At 48.8% G+C, this 21,152-nt stretch overlaps 1 protein-coding gene across 1 annotated transcript; it reads left to right on the plus strand.

Moving 5' to 3' along the window:
- Positions 1–1,955: 1,955 nt before the first annotated feature.
- Positions 1,956–7,572, plus strand: LRRN4CL (LRRN4 C-terminal like). The gene is made up of 2 exons (XM_083477656.1): positions 1,956–2,369; positions 4,774–7,572. The coding sequence occupies exon 2, from the start codon at positions 4,779–4,781 to the stop codon at positions 5,655–5,657; it is 879 nt and encodes a 292-aa protein (XP_083333782.1). The 5' UTR covers positions 1,956–2,369; positions 4,774–4,778; the 3' UTR covers positions 5,658–7,572.
- Positions 7,573–21,152: the final 13,580 nt, after the last annotated feature.

Consider the following 21,152-nt stretch of genomic DNA (forward strand, 5'->3'; position numbering starts at 1 on the left):
GAAACCCACCAAGAAAGGGCTTTGAGCTGGTCCAAAAGAGCCTGAAGTATTCCTTAAAACTTTAATCTGAGATAACTGGTTAAGAATATGTTTTTAACTGTTTCTGAGAAGGCTTTAAAACATATATTTTTCCCTCATATGGACGCATGAGCCAACCTGGGCTCATTCTGGAGGAAGGGTGGGATATATGGAATACTGTAAGTAAATTAACATCACTATCTTACCTCAAAACTCTACACAATGGGGCTCTGAAAGGTAGCATGAGGTATACAAGGGACACCTCATTCTGGGAAGTGATGGAGAGAATCTAAGAAGACATATTTTGTATTCTTAAGAAAGTTGTGTACCTCCTTTATTTTAATCCCTGTCCGCCAGGATTTCAAAATGCAGTTAAGTCTGTGTGGCCTCAGTTCTCCCACCTCTAAAATGGGAATTATACTCTGTGGTAAAATGAAGAAGGTGAAGTCTTTTGCATACGTCGGCGTCAGTCATAGAACTTTGCCTGCTCATGATGGAAGACAACTGCGGGTTATCGAAACTTCAGTCAGCAGAGGGGGGGGCGGGATTGTCTGTCTGTTGTCGATCAGGAAAATAAAAGTAAAACAATAAGTTGTTTTAAAACACGGGTGGGTGCATCAAGCAGTATCTCTTCAGCACAATTGTTTCGTACAATATTACTTAAGATTCAATAAATGCATTGTCTTTATTTTATTTTCCTTTTCAATTTTTTCTGCTCTTGGAATGACCTCATTAATAAATGAGAGAATGCAGGATTTTTGGCTCTTAGATGTTTTCCTGTTGGCCGGTGTGGAGCGGAGACACTTCGCGCTGGGCGTCCCATCACTGCTTTTTAATGCTCTCTCTCTTACTCATTAACTCACTCATTCTCTCTCTCTCTCTCTCTCTCTCTCTCTCTCTCTCTCTCTCTCTCTCACACACACACACACACACACACACACACAGCTTCCATGTCTTTAATAGTATAATAATAATTTATTATTTGTACCCTAGCCACTCTGGGCGGCTTCCAACAAAGATGAAAAATACATCAAAATAGCTTTGCACAGGCCATAAATTCAACAGAATAAGCTTCTCTTGACATGGGGGTGCTATGTGGCTTCACCTGCTGAACATCTGCCTGCCTTGCGGCTCATAAAACCGTAACAGGCCTGTTTTATGGGGGAGGTAGCAAGCTTATTTCCTATTGGTCTCCATGTGTGGTCTCTTCTTAAGCCTCGCTGTCCTTGGCCTCAGCCCTTCGGCTTGCAAAATGGGAAGAAAGCCCAGCAGTAAAGAAAAAGAGGATGAGATCCTTTTGGAACGGAAGACGAAGAAAGAAAGCAAATATGATAATATAAGTGAGGGGTGGGAAACCTGTGGCCTTCCACTTCCATAATTCCTTACCATTGGCTGGGAGTTGGAGTCTAACAACATCTGGAAAGCCCCCCCCCACTGCACTGTAAATCACGTTTTTTTGGCACGGCTTTGGGTGTGAGATGATCCCTGGAAACTGTCTTTTGTCTGTGCTGATGCTCCAATGAGTGGCTGAGACCTGGGTGAGTGTATATGGCTCCAGGCAGGGCAGAGCTGGTCTGGGAGCAGGAAAAATGCCTCTCCCTCTGTCTGGGATGAGTACCCTGAATCAGTTTGCCCATGTAAGAATAGTCCGTCCCCCCCTGGGATTGTGACACAGCACACAAACACACCCTTCCCTGTCTGCTGTCAGGTCTTTTTTACTTTCTCTCTCTCCCCCCTCAACTCTTATTTATTCCCTCTCTTACCCAGAGGAGGGATTTCCGAGAAAGACGTGAATAGCCCTTATAAGGCACTATTTGTTTTCTTTCCAGGCACCTGCCAGGGGGGTCCCTGTCAAGCCAAAGAATTTTCCACGCCCATTAGCTGCCTTGTACTCATTCCCACTGGCTGGGCCCAGCTGTAAAGGAGGTGGGGGGAGGAGGAAGAGGTTGTGAAGGGGGGCGATGAGATCATCCCACGAGGAGGATATAAAAGTTTGGGTTTTGGGCTTCGCAAGAGGCCACCACTTTGCTCGTTCCCGGCAGGCAAGGAGCTCTTGCTTACCATTTCCACGGATACCACAAATTGCTCCTCAGCTCCGAGGCGGCAATTATTGTGCCCCCACGCCACCCCATCCCATACAGGCAGCTTTTGATACACACACACCACATTTCAGCACCACAGGCTTTTAGCCTTTGCCTGGTGGGTCCTGTTATTCCTGGAAACAGCTCCATCGGAGTTCTTTCATCGAGGGGAGTTCCTGCTACCTTGCATCCTTTGGGTAATAACTTGCTGCAGAGACCCTTCCCGGCAGCCTGTTGCCTAGCAACCAAAAGCAGACATCCACCATCCAGGTGAGTGAATTTGCCCCCTTGAGGCACATCTCCTCCTTAAGTTGCGTTCCTCTTGGGGTAAAGTAGGGGTGGGGGATCTTGTTTGTTTGGGGGGGGTCACATTCCCATCTTGAGGGGTGGTGCATACTAGCAGCGGAAAGGGACAGAAGTAAAGAGTCGGCATAGCAAGAAAGGTAACGTTTATGTTTGTATAGTAATCTCTTGTACACATGCTCTATTGGGGCAAGCAAAAGGTATGGTCAAAGTCCAAGGGCACATTCCAGCTTGGTAGAAACACTTAAGGAAGGCTGTTGAAGGGCCCAGCTCAGGATATATACCTGTACTACCACACCACAAGAATCCTGGGAACTGTAGTTCAGCCCGCACAGATATACAGTTCCTTAACAAACTATAGTTCCCAGGATTACAGTGGTACCTCGGATTAAGTACTTAATTCGTTCCAGAGGTCCGTACTTAACCTGAAACTGTTCTTAACCTGAAGCACCGCTTTAGCTAATGGGGCCTCCTGCTGCCGCTGCCCCGCCGCTGCACGATTTCTCTTCTCATCCTGAAGCAAAGTTCTTAACCTGGGTTAGCAGAGTCTGTAACCTGAAGCGTATGTAACCTGAAGCATATGTAACCCGAGGTACCACTGTATTTGAGGCATTCTTTAAATGCATGGCGTATGTGCTGCCTCAGGAGGGATGTTGCCTGGAGAGGGTCCTGTGGAATCTGGCAGAGAGACCTGGATGGGTACATTTGGACTCCAGGCCTGAGTTCCCCGTCTCCTTGCTCTAGATCCTGCAGGAGGCAGTGATGGACCCTCTGGTTCAGGAGAACTCTACTTCCAAAATCAGCAGAGGCAGATCAGATGTGGTCTGTTGTCTTCACATCTTGCAGGTCGCTTCTGGGTACAGGGCACTCGACTAGATACACCCTTGGTCTGATCCAGCACATCAGCCTTTGCAAAGGGAGAGCAGCGCCCTCGTCTCACTCATCCTCCAACTTAGGCTGTGAATGCACTGTGCATTTAAAATATATGTGAAACACATTCCCCACCACCTCAAAATAATAATAATTCTGGGAACAGTAGTTTGTTAAGGGTGCTGTGAAATGTAGCTCTACGGGGGTAAACTACAATTCCCATAATTCTTTTTGTGAGGTGCTTTACATGTCTGGTGTGTACGCAGCCAACATCTGGAGCGCCACAGGTTTCCTCATCCTGTGGGTTACCACTTCTGGTTCAGACCTTGACTCCAGCCACAAGCATGCATAAATCTGGCTACGCACAAGCAGTCACCTCGTTCAAAATAGTAATGCGTAATGTCAGATCTGGTGGTTTAGGAATTCTGAATGTTTCACTGTATGGGCTGACACAGAAAGATGCAAGGGGGGTATTTTATTTTAGATCTGTATTTATATAAGACTTAATAGTTATAATTTATAAGCAGTGTGCATACTTTTTTTTTAAGAACACTGTACAAAGAATAAGAACAATTGAAATAAACCCTAGAAATGGAGAACCTTAAAATGCTGAAATTGGAAAGTCATTGTCAAGCGCCTGCAGTTCAGCGGGGAACAGGATGAGTTCTTATCTCAATCAGGAGGGTAGTTCCACAGGATTGGACCCGCAATTTTGAACACACCACTTCTGGTAGTTACGAGCCATGTCTCTGAACCGTAGTAGATCACTAACCAAGACTCCCTCAAATATCTCAGTGTTTGGGCAGAGATATATGGTCTCTGTGATAGTCTGGACCCAAGTTATGGAGGGCTTTGTAAATTGGGTTTGTGATACCTCAGAGCATCTTAATTCCAGGGTTGTGGGTTCAAGCCCCACATTGGGCAAAAGATTCCTGCACTGCAGGGATTGGACTAGATGACCCTTGGGGTCTCTTCCAACTCTGTGTTGATTCTATGACTCAAGGCAGCTTCCCATTTAAAAGCAGCTCTTAAAAACTATTACTTTTGATTATCTTAAACTGCTTATTGCCTTCTGTACAAATAGTAGTTTGGGATAAGAAGCTATGTTATTTGGTTGTTTATGCATTGCATAAACACCAGCTTCCGAGTTAGGGTGGGATATTTCATTATTTATCTGTGTGACATTGTTATATGTTGAAAAAATTGATTAGAAAAAAATAGACCAATAGTCCTTTGGTAATTCTCATAGAACTCCAGCCCAATGGTTGCCATTAATTTGATTCTGAATTGATTTTAGAATGAACTGATTTTAGAATGTATTTCAATTAATTGATTGTGATTTTATGTAAACTGTGTTACTTTTACTGTTGTTAGCAGCTCTGAGCCCAGCTTTGGCTGGGGAGGGCAGCATATAAATATTTTTTATTATTGTTGTTATTAAAATAAATTAAAACACCCCTATTTCCCCCTTCTACTGTGCTTCTCTTCCATCTGTTACCAGGAGCCATGCAAATCTCAGGGCTGTTTCTGGTAGCGGCCTGGATCCTGACCCTCTGCCCCCAGGCATCACCGACAAGCATGGGGCACCCTTTGCCCGTGCCCCTGAAAGAGAACCCCCTCTTCCCACATCCCTCAGGGAGCAACGCCCCGGCGGTGAGCAAAGACAGGACCTCATCGCCTGCTCCGGTCAAACCTTCTCTGGATTATCCTGACAATCAACATTATGACGATTACGACTACCCTCTGACCTCAGAGCCCCAGACGCCCGGCCTTCCACAGCCGCCCCATCACCTTTGCAAATACAACCCCTGCCAGCACCTCCAAGTGCCCTGCGCAGAGCTGAGTAGGGCTAGCGGGTGCTTGTGCCCGGGGGTCACCGGCCCAGATGTGCCCCCCGAGCCGCCCCGCCTGCAGATGGTCCACACGAGCGAGGTGGGAGCGAGCATGCGCTGGTGTGCCCCTTCTTCCACGGTCCAGGAATATCGCTTGCACTATCAGTTAGTTGGTGAGGACTTCCTCACCGGCCCGGCCCTCAACACCACTTTCCGCTTGGCAGCTGTCTCAGGGTTGCTGCCAGATCACGAGTACCTGTTCTGCATCGTGGCATCCAACCGGGCCGGATCCAGCCCCACGGACGATGGCACCCGGCAGCACGGGCCGTGCCGCCTCATCCGGACTCCTGCCCACCAAATGCCCTATGCCTACATAGCTGCGGGGCTGGCTGCCACCCTCATCCTTGTGGTCATCTCCGCCTTGGCCTGGCATTTCTGCGTCCGCAACAGGAGGAAGCATCCTCACCGCGGGTCGATGGACAACATCCTCGACGCTGAGCCAGGCCTGGACGGAGCGGCAAACAGCTCTTTCCGCAGTGAGGAGCAGCTCTGAGCAGGGGGTTGGCGTCTACTGGCAAGATGGCATCTCTGTTGCTTCAGAGTTCGAGGCTCTGTTTCTTTGGGGGAGCTTCACTCGACACCATTGCTTTTAACATGCTGTGTTTGTTGCTGCCTCCAGGGTGGAAGGGGCAGCGATTTTGTGTTATCCAGGCCTTTTTTCAGCTGGAACTCTCCGGAACTCAGTTCTGGTACCTCTCAGGTGGGCGCCACTGCCATTATAAGAGAACAAGTGAGACATTTATGGTGAGTTCCGGCACCTCTTTTTCTCAGAAAAATAACACTGGTGCCATCCATGCTGTCTACACAGAGATGGCAAGTGTTTTCTTCAGAGATGTTTTCTTCAAAGGCTCTGTCGTTTTCGTGGACCTTTGCCCAGCTCTTTTCCTGCTGCCTCTGGGACGGAAGGGGAGCGATTCTGAACTCTCAGCGCTGGGGAATTTGAACCAGTCCACTCCCCTGATCTTTCATGGACTGAGAGAGGGTGCACAGACAGATCTGACCTGGACCACCATTTTGAACTGTGGTCTACCAGGGCTGGACTTGCCATTAGGCAGAATGAGGCCGCGGATTCAGGCAGTTAAGAAGCAGCAGCAAAATGTTAGAGGACAGGACCCAATGTCCTTGGGCCTGCCATGAACAACACTGTTCCATTGTCACCAGTGCTGAACTAATGCTCAACGTTGAGTCCAATCTGATTCTGTATGTGGATTGGACGCAGGGCCAGTGAAGGGTGTGGTCTGGGGAGAGGAGGTGTGGCCTGGGGATACTTCCAAGGGCCAGAGAGAGAGAGTTGGAGGGCCAGTTCAGACTCCGAGCCTGAAGTTCCTCATCTCCATCCTACAACATACTGTTTCTTCTCCAGCAAAATGTCTTGCCTCAACCCTGTACTCTACATACCCCCTTTGGGGAGAGGACTGCAAATAACTTGTGTCACCGTCACACTTAACTCTCCCCAAGTGCCCAGTCAAAGCCCCGTGGACCAGTTCAGTCAGCTCAAGAAGAAGCCATGTATTCAGATCCTGCCAAATTGTGATTTCCAATTCTTTCTTCTCTTGAAAAGGATGGCTGCTCTTGGGAGGGATGTGAAGACGGTCTTTTAAGATGTTGCGAAAATCTATGTTTATTTATGTATTTATTATCAGAGGTTTTTTTTAAAAAAATAAAACAACATTACAGAGGTACAAAACTTCAGAGATATCTACAACTAGTGGTGGGGTAGAAATTTGATTCATTTCACGTTTATATGTGAATCTGGAAAGAGACGCAGCTATGTGGACAGAGCTTCCGCTTGGTGGGTAATGGTCCTATGTTCAATCCCTGGCATCTCTAGTTAGGGTTCAGAAAAGAGTCCTGGTCTGAAATCCTGGAGAGCTGCTGCCAATCAGTGTAAGCAATACTGAGCTAGATGGGACATTGGTCTAAGTATATGGGAGTTTCCTATGTTTCTACCTCATTTGCAACTTTCCCAAAACAAAGCTCAAAAACAGTCCCATTGTTTGAAATTTGTACTTCTCTTAGTTTTGCAGAGCAGTTCTCCAAGTCATGTGTAGAAAAATGCTTATGCTAGATTGAAGCGTGCCAAAAATGCATATATCTGTAGGGGGGGAGCATTATAAATGCATTGTATTAGAGGAAATTGATTTACACAAATGCTTATATTAGACACAATTGCACACCAACATGTGTGCATTAGGAGGAATTTGACTAAAATGCTGATCAGTTTTAATGAGTACAAACTGATATTGAAATGGGGAGAACTGAATTTAAAATGAGAAAAAAGAGAAAAAACAAAATGGCAGATTTGCTCATTCGACGCCCACTCCAAGCCAGATATTCTCATTACTGCACATTGGTGTTAGTTGATTGTCGCTGGAGGAATCAGAGTAGAGTAAAATGCTGAACCATCATTTCCTGGAATGCCTTCGTTCCTTATTTATCTTTTCTTTCCAGAGCACCTCAGATGAGTTATGGCAGCCTCACCCGACCTGCTGCCCATCCCTTTCGATGTTTTGGAACTACAATTCCCATCAGGCAGAGCCAGCCTGGTGAGTTGTAGTCCAAACAATCTAGAGGGCAGCAAGTTGGAGGAAGCAGAGTCAATGGAACGTGGTTGACTCTTTCCTGACACACACACACACGTGTCGTTGCATCAGGACTTGAGTTTCCGTTGGCGGCTGTCCTTGGCAGAGTTCACAAGCTTTTGAGCTGTGTCCTGGAAAACTCAGTGTTTTCCAGATGTGCGTTGTTGAAGGAAGGCATGGGAACGGTGGGAATTTGGGAGTGCCTGCCTCTTGGCCGAGCTGGGACAACATGTACCCATAGGCCTCTGGGAATATGGTAGGGTTGAGGAGGTGGGGACTTTCCCTCCCTGAGCATCTCTTGGATGCCTGCCTACCTCAAAAAGCAGATGTGAGAAAGTCTTCCCAGAGGGAGGCCTGTCCTGTCTTGGGTTCTGAGTCAAACTTGGCCCCATCTGCACCATGCTTTTAAAGCAGTATCATACAACTTTCATGGCTTTCCCCCCAAAATCCTGGGAACTGTAGTTTGTTAAGGGTGCTGAGAGTGTTTAGGAGACCCCTGTTTCTCTCACTGAGCTACAATTCGCCAAGTGGTTTAACAATCCATACCTCTTCCCGGGGAACTCTGGGAGTCCTGTGAGAGGAATTAGCGGGGAAGAGTTTTGGACCCCACCTGCATACCACTTTAAATACTTATGTTTACCCCCCCCCCCAAATAATCCTGGGAACTGTCGTTAGTTAAGGGTGCTGAGAGATGATAGGTAAAGGTAAAGGGACCCCTGACCATTAGGTCCAGTCGTGTCCGACTCTGGGGTTGTGGCGCTCATCTCGCTTTATTGGCCGAGGGAGCCGGCATACAGCTTCCGGGTCATGTGGCCAGCATGACTAAGCCGCTTCTGGTGAACCAGAGCAGCACACGGAAATGCCGTTTACCTTCCCACCAGAGTGGTACCTATTTATCTACTTGCACTTTGACGTGCTTTCGAACTGCTAGGTTGGCAGGAGCAGGGACTGATCAACGGGAGCTCACCCCGTTGTGGGGATTCGAGCCGCCGACCTTCTGATCGGCAAATCCTGGTGTTATGTAGTGTAGTTTCACCCTGGGCTAACAGGGGGATACTGTATATAGTTTTCACTCAGGTCTGTAGATAGTTTTCACTCAGGTCCGCGCCAGTTATTTTAGGCGGGAACTCTGGGCTGTTGTGGTTACAATGTTGACAGCCGGCTGCCTATAAATACAGGCCGGCTGAGCTGTTGCAGTCAGTTCTATTCCAGCTTACCATAATAAAGAGCTACTTGAAGAAATCGCTGTGCCGGCTGCTATGTCAACCCACGACTTAACACTGGCGACGAAGGTGGGATAGATGGACATCAGAGCACAGCCAGATGCGGCCAGCCTCTGAACTGAGCTGAATCACTGAGCTGAATCACAGAGCGAAATCACTGAGCGAAATCACTGGGCAGAACCAATTCAGAGCTGACTGTTCTGGCTAGAGCACTGTGTTCCATCCATCGCCCTTCACGCCGGCATCGGAATCATGGCTTCACTTGTGCCTCTACCGCCGTTTGCGCCAGCCTCTGAATCATGGGACTCCTACCTCGCTCGGTTCGACTGCTACCTCCAAGCCAACGAGCTGACAGCAGTATCAAAGGATCGGAAGCGGGGCCTATTCCTCAGCCTCTGTGGGCCCGAGGTGTTTGAGACGGCCCGAGCGTTGGTTGCGCCTGAAGCAGTCCAGGCAACACCATGGGACACGATCCAAGAGAAGCTCCGCAACCACTACGCACCAAAGCCGTCCAAGATTGCTGCCCGCCATGCGTTCTACCACCGGAACCAGGCAGAGGGGGAGTCAATCAACAACTACACCACCGCCCTGCGACAGGCTGCAATGCACTGTGAGTTCCGAGACTTAGACGATGCCCTGATGGATCGAATCGTCTGCGGGGTCCGGGACATCCATCTGCAACGGCGTCTCCTAGCCAAGCCAGACCTCACGCTACAGAAAGCCATTGAGGAGGCTGTGGCCTCAGAAGCTGCTGAACGCTCCGCCCAGGAGATCCGCAAGTCCAGCAGCCCGCGTCTTGCTAGGGAGCCAGTTCCGGTGCATCGTGAAGAGGCCAGCAGTGAGGAGGCATCCTCCAGTGAAGACGATGACGTGCACCAGACAAAGCGGGAGCGCAGGAAGTTCCAACAGAAGTCCAAGGGCCAACCGGAATGTGCTGGCTGCGGAGGCAACCATTCCCGTGCCAAGTGTCGATTCAGAGACGCCATCTGTAGGAAGTGTTCCAGAAGGGGCCACATCGCTAAGGTCTGCCGATCGGCTCCGTCTGACACCCCCCCTTCATCGACTCGCAAGTCCAAGTCTTCACTCCAGTCTGCCAAGGAAAGTTGTTTCGCTCTCACCAACTGCCGCTGCCCGTCTGGAACCACGATTGGCCAAACCGACTCGCCTACGCGACGCAAGCTGAACGTCACGGTGCTCATTGAAGGAGCTCCATGTGACATGGAGATCGACACCGGGTCTGCCCTGTCCATCGTGTCATGGAGCACCATCAAAAGACTGGTACCCAGAGTGTCCAAAAGGCAACTCGACTCTCACCGCGTACACCTGAGAGACTACCAGGGAAACGACATTCCCGTGGTAGGCGTTGGCCGGTTCCGGATCGCCTTCAAGGATTTTTCGGGCCTGCTCCGGTTGGTGGTGGTCGAAGGTCAGCGGCCAAGCCTCCTAGGGCTAGACTGGTTTGATGCCCTCGGCCTGGAAGTCACCGGCATCAACTGCATCTCTAACGCAGAGACTGAGGGTCTGGTCAAAGACTTTGCCGAGGTTTTTGACGGCACCTTGGGCCAATATACAGGTACGCCCATCTCCTTTAGCCTTGATCCACAAGTCGCCCCCATCAAGCTAAAGCCACGCCGGGTTCCCTTTGCTCTCAAGGCTAAGGTGGACGAACAACTGGACAAACTGATCGCCCAAGGAGTTTTGGAGCCGGTTGACCACGCAAAGTGGGAAACCCCCATCGTCACGCCTGTCAAGCCAGATGGGTCGGTGAGAATCTGCGCTGACTACAAGTGCACGATCAACAAGGCACTTCAGCAGCACGCTTATCCGGTTCCTGTTGTCCAACACCTGCTGCATTCCCTGGGTGAGGGTAAGGTCTTCGCTAAGCTGGACCTTGCCCAAGCCTATCAACAACTGCCAGTCGATGATGCCACTGCTGAAGCCCAGACGATCGTCACCCACCGGGGGGCATTCCGTTGCCGCCGGTTGCAGTTCGGGGTGAGTGTGGCTCCTGGCATCTTCCAAAGCCTTATGGAGCGTCTCCTGCAAGGGCTTCCGGGCGTGGTACCATATTTTGATGACGTCTTGGTGTCTGCAGACTCACACCAGCAGCTGTTCGAGCGCCTCCGTGCCGTGCTGACCAGGTTCCAGGAGGCCGGGCTCAAGGTAAAGAGGGAGAAGTGCCAGATCGCCGTTCCACAGGTAGAGTTCCTGGGCTATCTTATCGATGCCTCCGGTCTTCATCCAACCACATCCAAGATCCGCGCTATCCAGCAGGCCCCCACTCCAAAGAACAAAACGGAGTTGCAGGCATTCCTGGGGCTGCTGAACTTTTATAACATGTTCCTGCCCCACAAAGCCACAGTGGCTGAGCCTCTTCACCGACTCCTTAGCACTAAGACGCCTTGGGCCTGGGGTCATCGGGAGACGGCGGCCTTCAACGCGGTCAAGGCTCTCCTTTCTTCAGACAGTGTGCTGGTACAGTACAGTGAATCCAGGCCGCTGGTCCTTGCCTGCGACGCCTCACCTTTTGGCATCGGTGCTGTCCTTAGTCACCGTTTTCCAGATGGAAGAGAAGCACCGCTCGCCTACTTTTCCAGGACACTATCTCCGACGGAACGGAATTACAGCCAGCTCGACAAGGAGGCATTGGCACTTGTGGCTGGAGTGAAGAGGTTCCATGAATACCTCTATGGCAGGACTTTTGACCTCATCACTGACCACAAGCCACTCCTGGGCCTCCTCGCCGGTGATCGTCCAACTCCACCGGTCCTCTCACCACGCATGCTGCGATGGACTGTTTTCCTGGCTGCCTACCACTACCGGCTCATCCATCGCCCGGGGAAATCGATGGGCCATGCCGACGCCCTCAGCCGTTGCCCTCTTCCAGCATTTGTGGAAGACCCGGCTCCAGCTTCATCGCTCCTTCTGATTGAGGATCTTCCAGCAGCGCCTGTATCGGCTGCCACTGTGGCCTCCGCATCTGCCCAGGATCGCACCATCAGCCGGGTGCTCAACTGGGTGTGGAGGGGGTGGCCACAAGGGCCCTTTGCATCGGAGTTCCAGCCCTTCGCAACCAGACAACATGAACTCTCAGCTCATCGCGGCTGTCTGCTGTGGGGAGACCGCGTCGTGATTCCCCAGGGACTCCGTCAGCGCGTCCTGGAGGCTCTGCACGTTGGCCACCCGGGAATTGTCAAAATGAAGGCGTTGGCTCGGTGTTACGTCTGGTGGCCTAATATGGACGATGCCATCACTGCCTGGGTGTCCGCCTGTCAAGCGTGCCAGGAGTCGAGGCCTGCACCACCGGCAGCTAAGGGACACACCTGGGAGACGCCAAAGACACCCTGGTCGAGGGTGCACATCGATCTGGCTGGCCCCTTTCATGGCCGGACCTTTATGGTAGTGGTGGACGCCTATTCCAAATGGCTGGAGGTCGCCCTGATGCCCTCCACCACTACCGAAGCTGTCATCCGGGTGCTGCGAGGCCTGTTTGCAACGCATGGGTGTCCTGATGTCCTTGTCTCTGACAACGGACCGCAGTTCACGTCAGGCACGTTTGAGCGGTATCTTTTGGGACCGGGCATCCGCCATGCCCTAACGGCACCCTTTCATCCATCCAGCAACGGGCAAGCGGAAAGAATGGTGCGCTCGACAAAAGAGGCACTGGCGCGCCTGGACCGGGGAGACTGGCATGAGCGGGTCGCCGAATACTTGTTCATGCAACACATCACCCCTCATGCGGCCACAGGGAGGAGTCCTGCTGAACTGCTTATGGGCCGCCGCCTCAGGTCACCGCTCGACCGGCTACACCCAGACTTTGCCGTGGCTGAACCCCCAGGCTGTGCCAACGCACCACGGTCATTTGTCCCAGGAAACCAGGTCTTTGCCCGGAACTATGTGGGGGACATCCCTTGGGTGCCAGCCACAGTAGTGGGAGTCACTGGACCTCGCTCGTACCAGGTGGCACTCGAAGACGGACGCTTGTGGCGACGGCACATAGACCAGCTTAGGCGCAGGGTTGGGGACTTGGACACTACCGAGGTGCCCCCAACTGCGCTTGCGGCTCCAGAAGAGACACGTACAGATGGCGAGGCCCCACCTACACCTCCCTCGCAAACTGCCAGCGTGGAGCCGAACCAAGCCGTTTCAGAACAGACTCAGACCACTCCACTTGCGGAGGCTCCACTCACAGCAGCGGATCCAGAGGAGTTGGTTCCAACGCCACCTAGGGTCGCACCACAGCCTCAGCGAGAACTGTGTGGCCCTCCGGACTTGGCTACCAGTCCCCGGCGGTCTGGCAGAGTTTCCAAGCGCCCAACTCATTTAAAGGACTATGTTGTTGGACAGGTATCACTGTTGGTCTAAGTATGGGAAATGTAACCGATATGCTTTTGTGCCTAATTGAACCATTACGCGTAGTGCTGTATATAAGGAAACCATTACGATTGTAACTAACGCCTTATCTCGGTGGGGAGGGGTGTTATGTAGTGTAGTTTCACCCTGGGCCAACAGGGGGATACTGTATATAGTTTTCACTCAGGTCTGTAGATAGTTTTCACTCAGGTCCGCGCCAGTTATTTTAGGCGGGAACTCTGGGCTGTTGTGGTTACAATGTTGACAGCCGGCTGCCTATAAATACAGGCCGGCTGAGCTGTTGCAGTCAGTTCTATTCCAGCTTACCATAATAAAGAGCTACTTGAAGAAATCGCTGTGCCGGCTGCTATGTCAACCCACGACTTAACACCTAGTCTCTGTGGTTTAACCCACAGCGCCACCCACGTCCTGCTGAGAGTTGATAGGAGGCCCCTAATCCCTATGAGACCTACAATTCTCACAGTTCCTTGGGGAGAGGGATTAATGGTTAAACTGGAACTGTACATCTGTGGGGGGAATAGGGAGCCAATGGTCTGACTCAGTATAAGACAGCTTCCTGTGTTCCTTTAGATGTCTTAATGCAGACCTCTGTAAATAAGAAGTAAATTTGCCTGGATGCTTAGACAAGGTTTAATTTCTTCACACCATCGTCAGAAATGCCCTCTTTGACCTGGGCATCGAAGGTGATGTAAACAAGGCAACATGTCTTTGTGAAATTCCTGCTTCTGGTTGGCAGGAAATGGTTGGCATGAAAACATACGCAACAAGTTCCCCTTCGGACGGATCAGTCACATCTGTGTGCAGTGGCACACTCAGGCAGAGCCACGGCCGGCAAATTGTTGCGCAGCACAATCACATTCATTGTTTGTTTCAACACCACCTTCAGTCAGCGGGGGAAACCTTGTGACTGCGCACACACCACACACTTAGAGCACATCCCCCCTGCACAAAGCATCCTGGGGACTGTAGTTGGTTATGGGTGTCGGGAATTGTCGTTCCTACAGAAAGGACAGATCGTGAAGCTGAGGCTCCAATACTTTGGCCACCTCATGAGAAGAGAAGACTCCCTGGAAAAGACCCTGATGCTGGGAAAGATGGAGGGCACAAGGAGAAGGGGACGACAGAGATGGTTGAATAGTCTTCTCGAAGCTACAAACATGAGTCTGACCAAACTGCGGGAGGCAGTGGAAGACAGGAGTGCCTGGCGTGCTCTGGTCCATGGGGTCATGAAGAGTCAGACACAACTAAATGACTAAACAACAACAACACAGGATTCTTTGGCACCAACTTGCTCTCACAGACAGGCCAGACCCACAAGCAGGGTGCCTGATGTGGATTGTAAGGTACAGGCCAGGTTGGTGTGAGCAACCTGACCGCAAACCAGGGCTTTTTTCAGCCAGAACTGACCGGGCGGAACTCAGTTCTGGCACCTCTCAGGTGGTTGCCATTGCTATTTTAAGAGAACAAGGGAGGTGTTCATGGAGAGATCCGGCGCCTCTTTTTCCAGAAAAATAGCACTGCCCCAAACCATTTTGGGCAGGGGTGGAGAAGCTTTTTATTCTATAGGCCACATTCCTTTCTGGGTAACCTTCCTGGGGGCACATGTCTGTGGCGGGCAATGCCAGAGGCAAAAGTGGATTGGTCAACAAACCTAAAATATACCCTTGTACAGGAGGCCAGTTTGTACACACACCTCTCCAGTCAGGCAAGGAAGAAGCATTATCAGAGTTTGAAGACAACCCAGTCAGGCAAAAACACTGGAGGGTTATAAGCTTTAAGACTTAATTAGGTAGAAAAAGAGACCAATTAGGTAGAAAAAGAGACCGTTAATGGTCAGACTAGTTTCTTTGTGAAGCAAATAGGCTAGGCCAGGTCTGCTCCTTATCCACTTTGTAATGTAAACTTGAGCCACTATGTTTGGATCTACTGACTGAAGAGATGGAAGATACTTCTGAAATAAGAGATGAAATAAAAAACCTAGTCAGGTCTGTTGATTATCCACTTGGTTATGCAAACTTGGGCCAAGACATCTGAAAGCTGAAGATACTTCTGAAAGAAGAGCTAAAGCAGGTTTTAGGGAGCCTTTGCTCAGTATCAGGGCATTGGAGAGTCCCTCATAGGGGTCCATGGTAGTGTTTTCATCAGCCCATCTACATGTGGGTGAACCTGTTTCCTCCTTTACAGAAGACAGTCGTCTTTTTGACAGGTTGTCTGGCCGGAACTCCCTGCCCATAGAAAGATAGCATGGCAGGAACAGCATTAAGCAACCCATTTTTTTACATTCAACCAAGAGCACTTAGTAGGTGTGGGTGGCAAAGGGAAGAAAGGGTATACAAAAGGAGAATGCCCTGGATGCCAAGATCCAGTTTTGGGACAATAACTATTTGGTGAGAGAACCCCATCAACTAGTTAAAATCACAAAATATGCAGCAAAGGAAAGCATGGGAATATCAGCTGTTAGACCTTTTATAATATGCCACTGTGAGTTCCAAAATAGTCCATTCCATCATAGAAAAATACAAGGTTGGTAAGTTAAAAATGGTTTACTTACAAACTCTTCAAGGGTCAGGTTCATGTGCCCTTCTATACATCAGTCAGAAAGCACAGGCGATACAACTTGGCTTAGTTTCAGTGTTGAAAGTTCTATTGGTATAGATAGAACACAATAATGGCTTGTTAGAGCCATGCAGTCTGAGCTTGGAACAATCATCTCAGGCCTCTTTACATGCTGAGCTTCTTGGATAGAAGGAGGCCTGGTTACCTGGTTCCTCCCAAGGTAAGTCCAGCAGAACAGCTAACACTATGGTTTTAACCCCTGCATGTATTAGCTCGACTTAAAATCTCTTTTCTGCAGAGAAAACCTGCAGTTTGGTGCTGAATTGGAGCAAACGGCAATTGGATTTTCACAATACTGGGAAGCTTTTAATATCTGGTGTATTGTGTATTATTTTATATTCTGTTGTACGCCGCCCAGGGTGGCTGGGGCAACCCAGTCAGATGGGAGGGGTACAAGTAATGAACTGTTGCTGTTCCAATTAATTGCTTAGGAACAGGTTTTCCGGCTGGAGAAAAGGCAAAACTGCTAAAAATTGTGCCCCGAATGCACAGGACAAGGGGGAAAGCGTTCTACGAAGTCCAAAGTATTTTAGGTTGCGAACACCACCCGGGGCAGTGTTCTGGCTGAACACATCAACCCTCTCCCTTGTAAATCCTTGTCTGTTTATGCTTTTCCTGAATGTTTCCTCCTTCTTTGTTGCTCTATGCCAGGGACAAGAGTGAATCATATGTCTCTTTTTAAAACTTGGATTACGTTGTTCCCCTACCCCCACCCGCAAATTCTGGAGAGCGGGACTGTGTAGGAAGTGTTTATAGCCTTGGGGAGGTGGGGTGAGTGGGGAGGTTGTTTTTTGAGACATAAACAGTCTAGGACTCAACACACAAGGTCATATTGCATTGGGTTTGAGCACGCTCACAAACACGTGCGCCGTTCATGCGCAGAAACCCACCAGGCCTTGATTTAGATCCCAGATGAGTACACGTTCATGTAACACTCAAAAGCTATTCTCTCACACGCGTGCAACACAGGGAATCCATCATCAGAGTTATGTAATTTTCAAAAAATGTTGACTTCAAGCAACTGAGGGGCTCTGATTTTCATTAGAGTAGCAGCAACAAGCAGAGAAACGGGAGACAGTTAAATTAATGCTGGCCATGTGCCACTTTTCCCTATCAAAATTAAAGACTCCCGTAGCTAAGGATGGACAAAGTTGACAGCTATGGTTTTTCCTTTTGACAATCTTTTGACATCTGCTTGCGAATTTGTTTTTTAAGAATTCCTTGTGAATATTCATTAGCATTTCAGTGCAGTTTTTCCTAACATACATTGTTTTTATATGCAATTTTGTCTAATATACACATTTTCTTTTGCAAAGCAATCTTAAGAACGTAAGAGCCACCTGTTGGACCAGGCCAATGGCAAATCTAGTTCAGCATCCTTTCTCACAGTGGCCAACCAGGTGCCTGTGCAAAGCCCTCAAAGAGGACCTGAGTGCAAGAACATTATCCCCACCCCCACCCCATGATTTCCAGAAACTGGTATTGAGAAGCATTACCAGCCCCAGCCAAGGAGGCAGAGCATAGCTATTGTTAAGTTGTGGGTGAACATATCAGACGACACAGCGATTCTTCAAACAGCTCTTGTTTATTCACAGGGCAGAACAGAACTGAACTGAAGGGTTCAGCCAGCCTGCTTATATAGAGCTCCACTAGAACGCAACAGTAACCATTTTCTGTAACTATCCAATCACTGAACGTCACTTTCAATCCCTGATTTGCATATGCGGACCTGAATGAAAACTATCTGCAGTATCCCCTGCTGGCCCAGGGTAAGAACTTCAGTACATAACAGCTATCATGACTAGTATAGCCATGAATTTGTTGAATCCTCATTTAAAGCCATTCTAAGTTGGTGGCCATAACTTCCTCCTGTGGAAGCGAGTTCCAAAGTTTGACTATGCTCTGCGTTAAGAAGTATTCTTTTGCATTTCAATGCACACTTTATCCAAATATATGCATCTTTTTACACTTTAGTTAGCTGGAGAACTGTATTATGCAGTTCAGAGAGCTGTGAATTTGGAGGGTTGTGTTTCAGTTCACAAATTGTTTCAGATCAGTGTGAATCTAGTAGGTTAGCCTTTAAAAACTAATCCAATTTCTGTCCCATCCTTACCTGCAGCTGATTCAAAGATGATTGTGTGCATACCCCACACAGTTCCTCTCAACATCTACGTAATTGCAAGTCTGCCATAATGTTATTTTAGCCCTTAGGCATAGGCCACCCTGGCCAAGCCTTATTTGCAGCAGGACTTAAGAGATCATTCTTTATTACATTTTTATCCTTCCTTTCCTCCAGAGCTGTGGAGGTAGCCCACATGCTGATTCTTCCTCTCCTTTTAACCTCCCACTAACAACCCTGTGAGGCAGGTTACGCTGTGGGACAGCAACTAGGCCAAGGCCAGCCAGTTAATTTCCTGCTTGGAATAGAATTAAATTCAGGACAGGCAAAAGACAAAAGACAGTACTTCACACAGTGTGTATAGTTCAACTTCCCTCTGTTCTGTGACGTGAGGGATAAGAAGCCACCATTTTCGAAATCAATCCTCTTCATAAAGCAAATCTGTTTGTGTGTTTGCCTTTTTTTTAAAAAAAGGCTTCATTGAGCAAATTCACTTGGAGGCGTCTAAATTGGTTTGTTGGCATCAGGAGAGCATTCCCATGCTCCATTCATAGGGGGTTTGTTTTCTTTTCCTTGCTTCTTTCATATCGAGTTTTTTCCCCTTCCACCCAGCTGAGTCTTCCAGTAAAATTAGGAAGACAGCTGTTTGCCAGGAATGTAAAAGTCTAATTCCCAAGTGCAGCTTGCCATCCGTAAACAGATTCAGGATTTTTCCTTGATCACATGGAAACATGAATTGGAAGATGACTTGATCGAAAGGGATAAATGACTATTTATTTCTGCATTGAAGAGATTTTTTCAAAACAACACCTGGAACTGAGAGTGTAGTATCTATGCCATACCATATGTCTGGGACTTCAAAAAAACAGCTCAACAAGTTTGCGGCGTCCTGGTTTTTACTCTTCAAAGTATGGAAACCCTCAAAGTCAGCACAGGCTGTGGGGATGGAAGCCCAAGGCCCCAATCAGCTGCACGAGTAAGAGGACCCCAAATGAATAGGATGTGGTAATGCTTCTAAAAGGGGCATGGGTGGCGCTGTGGTTTAAACCACAGAGCCTAGGACTTGCCGATCAGAAGGTCGGCGGTTTGAATCCCCGCGACGGGGTGAGCTCCCGTTGCTCGGTCCCTGCTCCTGCCCACCTAACAGTTTGAAAGCACGTCAACGTGCAAGTAGATAAATAGGTACCACTCTGGCGGGAAGGTAAACGGCGTTTCCGTGCGCTGTTCTGGTTTGCCAGAAGTGGCTTAGTCATGCTGGCCACATGACCTGGAAGCTGTACGCCGGCTCCCTCGGCCAATAAAGCGAGATGAGCGCTGCAACCCCAGAGTCGCCACAACTGGACCTAATGGTCAGGGGTCCCTTTACCTTTACCTAATGCTTCTAAATACCAGTAGCATAGCCTTCAAGTGTCCCGAATATCCAGGGAGAATCCCAGAATAACAAAAGCCATCCTGGTTTCTGATTTTACCCTGGAATGTCCCCATTTCCCCCGCCAGAGTGGCAATTTCGTCCCAATAATCATGCAAATAAAGACCACTTTTTCTAACTCCACATACACATTCTATATTTGCACTTAACTGCCTTGCGGTCCGCATGACACTCTTATTTTTAGCCTGGCAATGTTGGCACTGGAGGATCAAGGAATGCAGAAACCACTGCCAGTTGGGCAAGCAAGCCACAAGCAGGTGGCATACAAAGGCGCTTTGATTCTCCGTCCTCTCCCTGACTCAAAACAACTCTGTTTAGCTTGTGTGTGTTTGCTACCAAGATATCAAATCTGAATTAGCTTCATTCTCTCACTGGGGCAATAAAGCTGTGACTGGCTAGGTTGCCTCGGTCTGCAGGGGGCAGTTCAAATTACGGATCGACATCCCTGCACATAGAAGACTAGCACATCAAGAAGCACCCTTCTCTCTGAGATGCTAAGGAAGCGCCAGTGTTGCACTCTACCCCAATCTCTGCATGGTGTGAGATTCCAGGTGCCTACCCAGGGTTCAGTTTGGCAACACCTTGGCTGCAGGAGTTGCCAGAAGGTGCCATCCTACTGTCTTAGGGACTCCACTCCAAATTTTGTAGGGTTTTCCCCTTAGTCTTTTATTTTCCCCAAAGACATCCCACAAGGCAGCAGAGGTTTAGTATCAAGAGTTTTTCTTTTCCGAGATGGGCTACCTGCCCTGGCTGATGTGTCCCATCTGCACCTTCCTTCTGGGGAGAATACTGCTAGTACAACACAACAGTGGTGCCTCGGGTTACATATGCTTCAGGTTACAGGCTCCGCTAACCCAGAAATAGTACCTTGGGTTAAGAACTTTGCTTCAGGATGAGAACAGAAATCAGGTTAAGAACAATTTCAGGTTATGAACAGACCTCCAGAATGAATTAAGTTCTTAACCTGAGGTACCACTATATATTTTTTTATAAAATATGCATTTTCTCATTTTGATGTTTTTAATGGTATTTTATTGGATTCCTGCCAGCCCCCTGCTGATTTTATTCTAATATGCTACCTACCACCTTGATACGTTTTTGTGGAAGTTCAGATTATAAATACATGAAGAATTGTGATGATGTTCTACTCTGGAAGGACCTGGAAAGTCTACTGTGAAGGTATGTGGCATTCCAAAAATTCTTTCAGTGGGTTCCGCCATCGCCTCTTACAGAAGTTCCTTGTTCACTCGTTACCCGTCTATGAAGGAAGCTTCTGTTCAGAACCTATTTTCCTTGGTCAAAAAGCCAGAGGGGCTTTGGCGACCATCACACTGGGGCCCCAGGCACATATTTCTTCAGGATTGACTGAAGCAGAGCCAATCTCACCCACCTCAGATGGACGGATGTTTATACGCCCTTCATTAAAATTATGAACGTCAAGTGCTGGAGCTTTTACAAACAAGATTCCATTTGAGTGTCTTGTTCTGCAACTCAGACAGTCTGGGAAGGAGTCAGAACTTACGGCTGGTGCTAAAACTTCATTAGTTTGTCCTTTTCCATCCCCCTGGCAGCCAAAAAGGGGTATGAAATTTCTACCACACCCTTTCTGTGTAAATCAGACTGAGTAGACAGGCTGTGCTGCTTG

Source organism: Podarcis liolepis, assembly GCF_965112155.1.
Source record: "Podarcis liolepis genome assembly, chromosome: 15".
NCBI classification, from domain to species: Eukaryota; Metazoa; Chordata; class Lepidosauria; order Squamata; family Lacertidae; genus Podarcis; species Podarcis liolepis.